Source organism: Pelobates fuscus, chromosome 5 (assembly GCF_036172605.1).
Source record: "Pelobates fuscus isolate aPelFus1 chromosome 5, aPelFus1.pri, whole genome shotgun sequence".
Taxonomy (NCBI): domain Eukaryota; kingdom Metazoa; phylum Chordata; class Amphibia; order Anura; family Pelobatidae; genus Pelobates; species Pelobates fuscus.
In genome coordinates, this window is record NC_086321.1 from 111,835,895 (window position 1) to 111,848,106 (window position 12,212).

The 12,212-nt window shown below is 42.7% G+C and overlaps 1 protein-coding gene across 1 annotated transcript in view; it reads right to left on the bottom strand.

The window, feature by feature from the left end:
- The window catches only part of MARCHF3 (membrane associated ring-CH-type finger 3), a 190,611-nt gene that overhangs the window by 58,942 nt on the left and 119,457 nt on the right, over positions 1-12,212 (bottom strand). The window contains exon 2 of the mRNA XM_063454146.1: positions 9,639-9,879. Within this exon, the coding sequence (XP_063310216.1) occupies positions 9,639-9,823 (185 nt within the window). The 5' untranslated portion in view covers positions 9,824-9,879. The remainder of the gene's footprint in view (positions 1-9,638; positions 9,880-12,212) is intronic.

Sequence of the window (12,212 nt, forward strand, 5' to 3'; positions counted from 1 at the left end):
CCGGTTGGTGTGACCTGCATCGTTAGAACGCATGGTCGGCGTCAGTGGAACGCATGCAGTGTGACGTGTGCATTCTACTGGGGGATTTTAGTCCTCTGTGAAAGTCGCAGTGTTGGTCTTATATCTCCATATATACAAAGTAATAATTTTACTATATATTGGGGCTGATGTGTACTGTAGTCCTTGCTGCCGGCCCAGTAGTGATGGGAGTGAGCACAGGACTTCTCTTTTTGTATTTGTATTTACTTTGTATCACACAGCCTGGTTACAATGCTGCCGCCCATCCCATGTGTTCCCTATTAAAGGTTAATAAGTACCGTATATAGGGGTGTATATAAAAAATACCCCTCTCTGTCTCATTAGAGATATCTTTGCCAGAAGCTCAAGGAAGCAGGCTGAAGGGTCAGTGTTAGGACCCGCTTAGGGGGGTCTGCCTTGGCGTTGGCAGGCGGGCATTCCCTCCAATGGCCATTGGAGCAACTAGATGACCTCCATTTGTCTAAATATACATAGGGATTAAGGAGAGAGCGCAGGTAACTTTTTATTTTCTTTGGTTTTTACTAATAATTTATACCTATCTTAAGCACAAGTTGTACTAAGAATGTTCTCTTGAGCTGGATAATACTGTATTAATAGGAAACCAGTTATGGGATAAAAATTTGCATTTGATGGGTAAAAATTTGTCACTTGGATTAGAAAGAACCATATTTCTAATAAATGAAAAAACAGCTTTAGGATGTAATAGAATCAAAAAATAAAATATTACTAAAATATTACAAAAAAGGATATGAGACGATCCCATAATGCACCTCCTCGTATAAAAACAATGAAATATTAATACAAGGGAGATACATAATTGTATAGTGCACCCTCTGAGCTGTGTATAACAACCTTTCAAAATACACCATAATGTGGGAAAGTGAATGAAAAAAATGTATCTTTAAAATATTAACTTTAAAATGATGATAGGGAATCAGACTATAATGTGCCCATAAGTATAGATATTAAATCTCAATTAGAAGAAATGGCAGACCTCAAAGTCGGAATTTAAGCCATGGGGAATTAGGGTATTAAAATTATAAATTAATTTCATTTCTTCTGTTCCTTTTTTTCGATTGTAGTCCCCCCTCTCCAAGGACCACTACAGTGCCAGGAAAACAAACTCGTTTTCCTGGCACTATAGGGTCATTAGGTGCCCCCCCATCCTCAGGGCCCCCTCCCGCTGGGTTGAAGGGGTTAAAATCCCTTCCGCTACTTACCTTTCTCCGGCGCCAGGCTCCCTCGGCGCTAGGGAATTCACCGTGGCAAGAGCCACGTGCGCATTCAAACCGCCCATAGGAAAGCATTACTCAATGCTTTCCTATGGAAGTCCAGCGTCTTCTCACTGATTTTCACAGTGAGAATCGCGGAAGTTTCTCTGAAACTGCTATGTTTTCAGCTGCAGGGGTAAAACTACAGGGACCTGGCACCCAGACCACTTCATTGAGCTCAAGTGGTCTGGGTGCCTATACTGGTCCTTAAACTGACTTCAGAGGGCAGAAGAACAGGTTTTCTGCATTTTGATTATGATGAATCTTGAAGTGGTTGGAGACACTATGGGTCTCCAGTCCTTTTTTTAATATTTCTTACATGCTCCGATATTCTGATGTTTACACATCTGATGGTCCTCCCAATATTATAATAAATTGCAGGGGCATTTCAATATACAAATTACCCCTTTTGAAAAACATGTGAGTTGATCCCTGATGGTATATCTATATTAATGTGTTCTTTGATGTTATTTAGGTGTCTTTTTTTGCTTTTTGTTGACCTACATGCCAAGCATGTACCACAGCCATAAAAGCCATTCTTCTGATTCAAAACGTGTCTTGCTGTTTGTGGGCCCTCACTACTATGGACTCGAGATCTCTTGAGATTAGCAGCACCTCTATGAATAATTTTTGGTTGGGTGGGTAAAAGATTTTTAAGAACTGGATCACCTTGTAAAATATGCCAGTATTTTTTAATTGCCTTATTCACTTTTATTATTATTATAACCATTGAAATTGCATATAAAGGGTGCCTCATTTGTGCTCATTCTCCTGGTATCTCTTTATTTGTAGAACAATAGTTGTTCTCTTGGAATGTTTCTCACTTCTTCCATTGCTGTTGTTAGTTTGGTCTCTTCGTATCCTTTTTCCGGAAATTATTTTCTTTGCCTGACTTGTAAAATCCTGTTCATTCGAGCAGCTGTGTCTAATTCTTAATTCTTTTTTCAATATACCTATTGGCATCCACTGGTTTAAAAAAAAATCTTGTTTTTATTTGTTCATCTTGTATATGAAGTGGGAGTAAGGGGTTAAATCCCTTACCTTTCTCCAGCGCCGGGCTCCCTCGGCGCTGGGGACTCTCCTCCTCCTTCGGACGTCATCGGCGGGCATTCAGTCAGTCCATAGGAAAGCATTCTCAATGCTTTCCTTTGGACGCTGGCGTCTTCTCACTGTGATAATCACACAGTGAAAATCACAGTGAGAAGCGCGGAAGCGCGGAAGCGCGGAAGCGCCTCTAGCGGCTGTCATGAGACATCCACTAGAGGCTGGATTAACCCTAGTGTAAACATAGCAGTTTCTCTGAAACTGCTACGTTTACAGCAGGCAGGGTTAACCCGAGATGGACCTGGCACCCAGACCACTGCATTAAGCTGAAGTGGTCTGGGTGCCTATAGTGAGTGGTCCTTTAAAGTGTGAACTTGAAATTGATTAAAAAAAGGTAGACAATTGGCTTTCCTTTTTAAACCAGGAGTATATTCATTTAAATACAAACATAAATAATAGCAAAAATTCTTCAGAAATTTAGATTATAAAATAATTTCAATGCAACACTCACTAACAATCCTAGCTCTGGTTTAAAGGGATTTTTAGTCTGTTAGGGCGACCACTCCCCTCTTCTATATGTCATGCAGTGTGTGCAGTGAATGTAATGTCTGTTTGTGTAGTGGATGCAGTGTGTATATCATATTCAGTGTTTTAGTGGATGTTGCGTCTGTGTGTTGTGGATGCTGTGTCTGTAATTGTGTCATGGATGTAGTGTGTATTGTTTGCAGTGTGTGTATTGAATATATTGTCTGTGTGTGTATAGTGGAGCCAGCGTGTGTAGTGGATGTAGTGTATGTGTGGTGGATGCAGTGTCTGTAGTAGTGTCTGTGTAGTGCATGTAGTGTGTGTGTAGAGTTGGATAAATGATGATGGGGCGAGCAGTTTAAATTGAATTGGGGATATCCCCCCTTCCTGCCTCTTATCTGTGGGCAGGAATGTCAGGACAGTGTGTAGGAAGATGACAGCATAGGAGGGCAGTGTGTAGGAAGGGGACAGTATAGGGGGGCAGTGTGTAGGAAGGCTGTGGGGGCAGGGTGTGCTGGTAACCGTGTGTGGGGCAGGGTGTGAGAGTGACAATGGCGGGAAGCAGTATGTGAGGGTGACAATGACAGTGTGGGGGTGACAGTGGTGGTGTGCAGGGTGTGGGGGTGACAGTGTAGGGTGCAGGATGTGAGGCAAGATGTGAGGGTGACAGTGGTGGCAGGCAGTGTATGAGGATGACAGTATGGGGACAGGATGTTACGGTGACAGTGTGGGGATGACACTGGAGTGGGGCAGGATGTGAGGATGACAGTATGGAGTCAGGATGTGAGGATGACAGTGTGGAGGTGACAGTGTAATGGGCAGGATGTAAAGGTGACAGTGTGGGGGCAGGATGTGAGGATGACAGTATGGGGACAGGATGTGAAGGTGACAGTGTTAGGGGGCAGTGTAGGGTGCAGGATGTAAGGGTGACAGTGTGGGGGACAGGATGTGAGGGTGACAGTGGTGGGTAGCAGGATATGAGGATGGCAGTATGGGAGCAGGATGTGAAGGCGACAGTGGGAGGGGCAGGGATGGAGGGTTACAGTGACAGGGTGACAGTGGGGGGCAGGATGTGATGTGACAGTGTCAGGGCAACGGGGGGTGCAGGGTGTGAGGGTGACAGTGGTGAAGGGCAGGGTGTGAGGGTGACAGTAGGGGGCAGTATATGATTGTGACAGTGTGGAGTACAGGATGTGAAGGTGACATTGTAAGGGGCATGGTGAGGGAGGTGACAGGCTGTGAGCTGAGGGCAGGCTGTGACCAATCTACCCACACTTACGTACCTTTATTTTTTCAGTGCTCCATTCACCGGTGGTCCAGTGGGCAGGCTCTAAATGTGTGCAGCTACGCCGGGTGTGAGCTGCAGACCAATTAGAGCGTTGCCGTGGTAACCCACGGCAACGCTCTGGGAGCTCGCAAGCCTTTCATCACATGGTCTGCAGCTCTGCACTTGGCGGATCTGCAGACCGGAGGCTCTCCCTGGGCAGACTGATGGAGGGGGCCGACAGCACACAGGGCAAGCCGCCAGGCCCTCTCCTCGTGTCGGGTCCTCGAACTCTGACCGAGGACCTGACTGATTAGCCACCTCTGCTGCATATAAATGCAAAATGCTGCTCCTGTTAAAGTGCTGCCCCAGTCAGTCCTATGTATGGGCCGGCCCTGAATACAGCTGCGGGCATGTGTCCTCATGGGCCTGGTCATAAATTGCAGCCCTTTAACTATGTGTCTCTGTATCTGCATCAGTGTTTGCATCTGTATGTGTGTCAATGCATGTATCTGTGTGTCTGTGTATCTGCACATGCGTCAGTGTGTGTGCATCTGTGTTTGTATGTATGTCAGTATGTGTTTTTAATATTTTTATTGTTTCACAGTATAAGTGCAGATTGCGAATTGGTACATTATAAGGCAAGTGGTTGCCCACGCAGGGGCGTAAGCGGTAACATTCAATAAGAGGAACAGTCACCTACGCAGAGGCTTAATTGTCAGCATATAGGTGGTAGTGCAGGTTATCGCCTGCGCAGAGGCGTATTGGATCAAAACATATAGGCGTATTCGAGCTTTACAGGAATGTACTTACAAGCATTACAGCATAAATTGCAGAGATTGTGCTAGTGCTATTACATATAACTAACGCAGTAATAAGCGCATGAGTAATAGTTGTAGAGCGCAGTTTATGCGAGGCTGGGAATGGTGCGTTGCACTAAAGACCTTATCTAAACTCAGAATGGCAATTTCAATGCTGGGGGCAACCATAGCCCTTTGATGTTTGTTTAGCTCTGGTAGTAGTAGCAGAGGGGTCTGCATGAAAGCAAGACTTATACCGTTTGTTATCATTACAGTATTATTGAAGGCAGTCATACTGCTGGTAAGAGCAAGTATGCGAAAATTTGCCTATGCTGTGACTCATTACGCTAGCGCATGGCCACCATTTAACAGTTTAACTTTGTGGGTGTGCGCTGACGTAGGAAACTATAGAGATTGAGCATTAAGTAGGATGACTGTAAGTTAACAAAGGCCTAGAACAATCGTAATCGTGTCGGGTTTAGGTGTTGTATGCACATTTGTACGACTATATTAAAGGCCGATATGTATAGAAACATAGAATGTGACGGCAGATAAGAACCATTCGGCCCATCTAGTCTGCCCAGTATCATATGACTGTGATAAGTCAGAGCCGTTTGTCCCGCATCTGCGCTTCATAAATTACGGCGCAGGTTTACAATAAGAATGAATATTGCGATGTATAACGGCCTGATAACTTAATCTCAGATATTAAGGCTTCCCGATCTATCGGATTTCGGAGGCCTGATACAAACAGATCGTGCAGTTTTATATAAGTCAGTGCATGGTCAGGTAGTACATAAGCAGTACAGTTAAAGCTACAAACATGTAGAACGCATTGTAATAGCCTGGCTTAATATATAATAAAGCTATCTGGTTATCAGGTATATAGGAAGAAGCTACTCCACAGCTTGTCACGTAGCTGGCAGCTATTATATACGCAGCTATAAACAACATCAATCATTGACCCCTATTGGTATTATGGCATAAACTATGAATTCCTTTAGCATTTTAAGCTAACTTAATGAGGACCAACGAGTATCAAATAATCAAAGCAAGGAAAAACTAAAATTGCATAAAGAACGGTTTCTCAAACGAAGTATCATGAAACAGTCCCTTTATCCTTATCTGTCCTTCGTTGTTTTATTTATTCTTTGCTTGGGACAGTGCTCAGACAAAGTAAATAATAATAATTAAGTCTCTCCGCTGGAGGTGGCATAGCAGTGCCTGGCAAGATAAGGTGTAACTGTGCAGGCTGCTCCCTACCGTGGCCTCTGGTACGCTCATGCCAAGGGTGCTCCTATGTGTCCAGTCGGTCGGTCATTGCAAGGTCTCTCTAGCACCTCCGGTGCATCTGTCCCCCTCTTTTCCCCTCCAGGCCTGCTCCGGCCGTGCAACCGGGAACACTGCGGTGCTGTGGGCACTCAGGGATGTCGGCAGTCCGGCAGACTCCCACCCCTGAAAAGTCCTCGGCCCCTTGTCCCCTGCACCTCCCCAACTCCTGCAGTTCCCCGTCGGAGCTCCAGCCCCATGGTGCCTCACCCTTCTCCGGTCTCATGCATGTCGCCGGCGCTCGCCTCCCCGGCCACCGGTCCGCCAGGGGTCCAGCTCACCCCAACGACACAGGGCTCACAAAGTTGGGGGCATCCTTCCCTGGACCACCACCAAATCCTGGGGTAAGGGCCGGCTCCGTGCCGACCATTCTGCCGCCTGGAGGGGTCCATCTGTATGTCAGTATGTGTATCTGTATAACTGTATCTGCATGTGTGTCAGTGTGTTTTTCTGTGTATTTGCTTGTGTTTCTATGTGTGTGTCTGCGTATCTGTATGTGTGTCAGTGTATATGTGCAGAATTCTCAGCATTCAAATGCCAACACTGCACACAAATACATCTCTGCATTCAACATACAAACATACCACTGTATTAAAACATCAATGCTAAATATGAACACACCCCTAAATTCAAAAGCAAACACTACACAGAAGTACACCACTGCTTTCAATGGCAATAATACATAAAACCTCACAACTGCATTCAAATGCCAACACTACACACAAATACATCCTTACATTCACAGACACAAACTCCATAGTAAAACAAGCACACAAAAATTGATCAGTGCTAAGTATAACTCTGCAAGGATGAACAAATGGTAGATTCACAGCTGGCAATGTATTGTTGGAGTTGTATGAGGATTGTGAACAACATTTTGGCCACCTTACCATATGAGGGGTCTAAAATGTTCTTGCACCAGGGCCCTCTTTGTTAGTTCTACCACAGTCTGCATATATGTACCATTTTATATTTTAAACCGAAAAGTTATTCATGTAAGTCATATTGATTAACATAAATGTTCATAAGCATATTGCAAATTAGCCATTACTTTATAGAACGTTAAATATGCATCTCAACACCATTATCTACATTATATATCAGTCTGTGACTTGACAGCCTCATCAATCATGTACAAATATATATAAACAAATAAATGTAAAACAGAACAGAAAAAAAATAAAACCATACCTATCTAAACTTCTTGGCTGTGTAAGAGTCTCACACTTTTTCTTTAAAATGTTAAGCAGGTAATGTTATACAGAATATTTTCCCATGTATCATCGTCCTTAGAGTATGTCTGTACTGTACACAGAGATTGTAGAGAGCTGACCATCAGCACAAAGAACAGTACATCCAGATTTTTGGGAAATAAAAATTCTCTGTGAATGAACCTGATGATCTGTGTGTCTGCAAAAAAACCTTAGAACCCTGAGAGTTTAGCATCCACCAGAGAGTATCAAAACCTTCTCTTCTATGTGTTCAAAGAACTTGGAAATGCACAGGAAGAACCTGTCTACAAGCAAAGAGATCTTTATAATATTTCCACTTTCCTTGAATATTTGCCAATGAACACTGACAAAGTAACACAGCAAAAATATATATATACAGTATGTAAATCCCCATGGATAAGCACCTAAAATGTTTTCCTTGCGCTTAGAAAATATGAAAATCTGTAAAATTAAGTCAATTGACTTAAAAATGTAACCAAGGTGAGATAGCTGACGAAAGAAGAAAGAACGAGAATCACCTAAGATGGCTGTTCAGCAAGAGGAGGATTCAACATCTGCAGAGGTACTCTCAATGGACACATTAGATAAGATCCCCACCTCAGGGGGATTGCACCATACGTCCTCCGATGAGAAATCTAATAATACAGCTACTAAGAGTCACATAAAAGTAGTTCTAGGTGATATATGTGCATTATTTCAAGCTAACATCTTAATACTGCGGGAATATTTATATACCCTCACCGGGAGAATTAGAGCTGCAGAGGAGGACTCACTGGACCCAAAGGTAGGACAAGGCTCTGTGATTGCTAAGCAAAAATGCTTATTGCAGACTTCGGCTGATATGGCGCAGAATATGGAGGACCATGAAGATCGCAACAGCCGCAAGAATATTAAAATCTGGGTATTTCAGACACTTTAGAACCACTGGAGCTACTGCATTTCTTGAGATGCCCTTTTCACCATCTCTTACTACCTAAGCAGGCCAAGAGCTTTTTCATCCACCGCTTCTATAGGATCCGTGCACAAACAGAAAACCCTAATCAGGCCTCCAGGGATCTCATCATGCAATTTGTCACACACCTGGACAAGATGGCAGTAATTTCAGCAGTCAGAAACTCTCCCACTCTAGAACTTGAATAACATACCCTGGCATTCGACTCAGATCTTTAAAGGACTACAATGCAATGGAGGCAGTCGCTGCACCCTGTTACTGGTGCTCTATGGGCCATTTATATACACTACCGCAGTGGTACTCCATGATCTCTGCAACAAAAACAAAGAATATGAGAACTCTGAGAACAGACAGAAGCTTAGAGAAACTCAGTAGCTTGCACTTCGGTAAATCCCCACTCAGGTCTCAAAATAGTTTTTGCTCACTTGTGCCATTACAGAGAGAACATATTCCGAAACCTATCCGACTGAATCGTATGGGCAGTCCAGAACTGAAATGCTGAAATTCAGTTCTCCCACGAGAGACACAGCAATGCCAGACAATTGTTTTGGCCTACTTTGGGCCTCGTCAGTGAGGTGTAGCGAATACCCCTCTAGAGAAAGAGCACGCAGGCCACCTCTGGATTAACCTTTTAACCTGGGAAGAGCCATGGTAATGCATTGCAACAAAAATAAAGAATTTAACTCTGATAACAGACAAAGGCTTAGAAAAGCTCCTTGGTCTCTACAAGTCACAAAGAAGCTCGCTCATGCGCTATGCTTGATAAAGGCCTCTGTGTAGGCCAAAACGTTGCATTTTTTGTTCCAATAAACCTGCCTTTCTGCAGCAACCCTGAGTGCCTGGACCTAATTTATTTTATCTATATTCTCAGCCAATGACACTCAGCCTGCACTGGAGGGTTTAGCTCTGGATAGCTCAGGGAAGCTCCTGCTTAGAATTTCCCAGCTTTCCAGCAAAAACAGGGCATTCAGGAAACGGCAAAGGGCGTAAGATATCAAAAACTTCTAAAACAGTTTGACAACTTACAAAGGGGGGGGGGGGGAGAAGGGGGTGGCATCAAGACATTCCTGGCACCAAAAAAAAAAAACCCTACAGAGTGTAATATTGGTAATGATGCTTGAAGTGTTTCTTTAATAATACATTGCTCACACTGATGTTTTTAGAAGAGAGGGGAATTGTTACCTCTGAGTAGTTAGAGTCCGTACTACAGTAGACAGCAGCTGACCGTCCTTTGCTGATACTTGCATGACATACTGTGGCTGCCCATTCACAAGACTGGTGCAATCTTCCACTGTCTTTCCGGATGGGACTGAGTTTGTGCAGTCTGGTAGGACCTCAGGAAGGTGACTGCAGCGACTGGTTGTCATAGTGATAGACAGCAATTATGGTGCTAATGGCTTCTGTACACGTAGCGAATTTCCATCTAGAAGACAAGGAAAAACTGTTAGCTTCTTACTTGGTAATCATGTAGCACAAAGGGTGTAACATTTTTCAGCATGCCAAGCATATTAATAAAAAAATGTCTGACCACATTTAGGCTGCCTGAGCATTATGGGAAATGCAGTTCAGAAAATGAGCAGTGCCCAAAGGTTAGCCTTTCAACACCTAGGTCACACAATAACGAAAATGATTTATTTATTTAGAAACTGAAATGTAAAATGTAGAGAATAACAATTCATTCAGAAAAATTCGAACTCCACTTTAGACATATTTTAAATATTTTAGCCTGATTTTTGCAATTTGGTTTTAAATTCAACACAATTTAATATTTAGTGAATAAACCCTAATACAGTGTTGTGAGTAGACAACCAGAAAGCAAAACTAACATAAAAAAAAATATTTCTTCTGATTTAAGTGGTGGTATATAGCTGCCCATTCACAGTTTAGTGCTGAGCTGAGCTATGTGTTTATGTCTGTGATTAAATGTGTATGTTGTGATTATGTGAGTGTATGTGTAATCTGTGATTGTATGTGTGACTGTAGTTCTGTGATTGTGTATGTGATGATGTGTGTGTATCTGTGATTGTTTGTATGTCTATGTGTGTATATCTGTGGTTATGTGTGTACATATCTGTGGTTATATGTTTATTTGTATATAAATGTGTATGTGTTTAGTTTATAGCTCCCTAAATTTGTGATCCTTAAAGATGGAAATCCCAAATAAGGATAGCTATACGGGAGTTATCTACTAAACAATTTAAATATCAAGATTAAGAAAAGGGCTTTTCTTAATTCTGATCGTTCAGCTGTTGTAAATAACTTCCTAAATTATAACCTTTATGTGGGATTTCCGTATTTAAGGATACCACATCTCCCTCTACACTACAGCCCCATATCTCTCCACATTGCAACCCATCACACACAATCTAGTCCCACTCACACAGAAACACACACCATACTGCTCATACCTCCATAAACATGACAGCCCCAATTCTGACACACGCACACACGTACAGACCCTATCTCCCCCCACAAACACTACAAATCCTATGCACATGAAGACAACAGCACCTACCCCCACAGCTCAATCCCACAAACAGGAGTCACGATATCCCACCCTCTATGTCTAGATCAATATATAATGATAGGAATCATGCTGTACCACAGTCTTTCTCTAGATTAATATCATGGGGAGCACTTTCTGTTCTTGCCTCAGGCGCAAAAGGAGCTAGCTACGGCTCTGGTATAGTGAATAATCTATTAGTTATGACAGATTAAGTTTTAAACACTTTTATTGCATTTTTCTTCATTTTCCTACCATGTCATACACTACAGCAACAGTATGGCAGTATGCAACCAAGCATATTGGGGTTGCATAAACAAGAATCCCCATGCCAAATTATCATGTGAAGAGATGGGAGCAGGGGGGTTGTCTGTCTCATCATCACCACTCATGGAATACACAAAGTGTTAGTAAATACATTTTGAGATAAAATAACACGAAAACAGCAAAATAAGTCAAACAAATAAAATAAACAGCCTTGTTTCTACGACAAACTTGGTAGTCTGTACAGTAAAGATATCCTTGAAAACATATACTGAGTCATATTACGCTCAGATTTGATATAGCTAAGGCAGATTTAAATACATTTGGATGGCTGTAGATTTTGTAAATATTGTGGCTGCCACACATTTGCAGTGAAGCAGCTCATCACTCCTAAACGAATGGAAAGTTTATGACAGCATCAAGAACTGGATTCCCTGCACAGATGTTGAAAAGGAAATAAAAAAGGAAAATGCTGTGCTTCTCAGCGACGTTTAAAAAAACTAAACGCGCGTCGTACGACAGGTGTAGGACCACAAATTTAACCCTGTAAGGCTGACAGGCGAAGTGATTGATCTGAAATGCAGCTTCTGCTGCTGTCAGCTTCAAGTTAAAGCATGAAATTTGTTTCCTAGTCTGCTTCGGGTGATCAGGTACCCTGCTGCTGTCTTTTTCTCAATTATCCTGTGTATATCCTAGCGAGACTCAGCTCTAATTTCTATTCAAGTCACACGCAGGTGGCTAGAAACAGATCTAACTATAGTAGAAAACCAGATTTCAGCACACTAGGGGCTCCGAAGCACACTGACCGTCAAAGGCACTATATTCATGTAAATCGTCTTAATAAATCAGCTCAGGGACAGCCATTCTCTTCTGCTCCAGAAATAGTTTGTAACGAGGGCCACATTAAAGGGACACTAAGCATCAAAACCACTGCATCGTAATGTTGTGGTTTTGGTGCACAGTTTCTCCTCCTTTCCTCTGGTTATGTA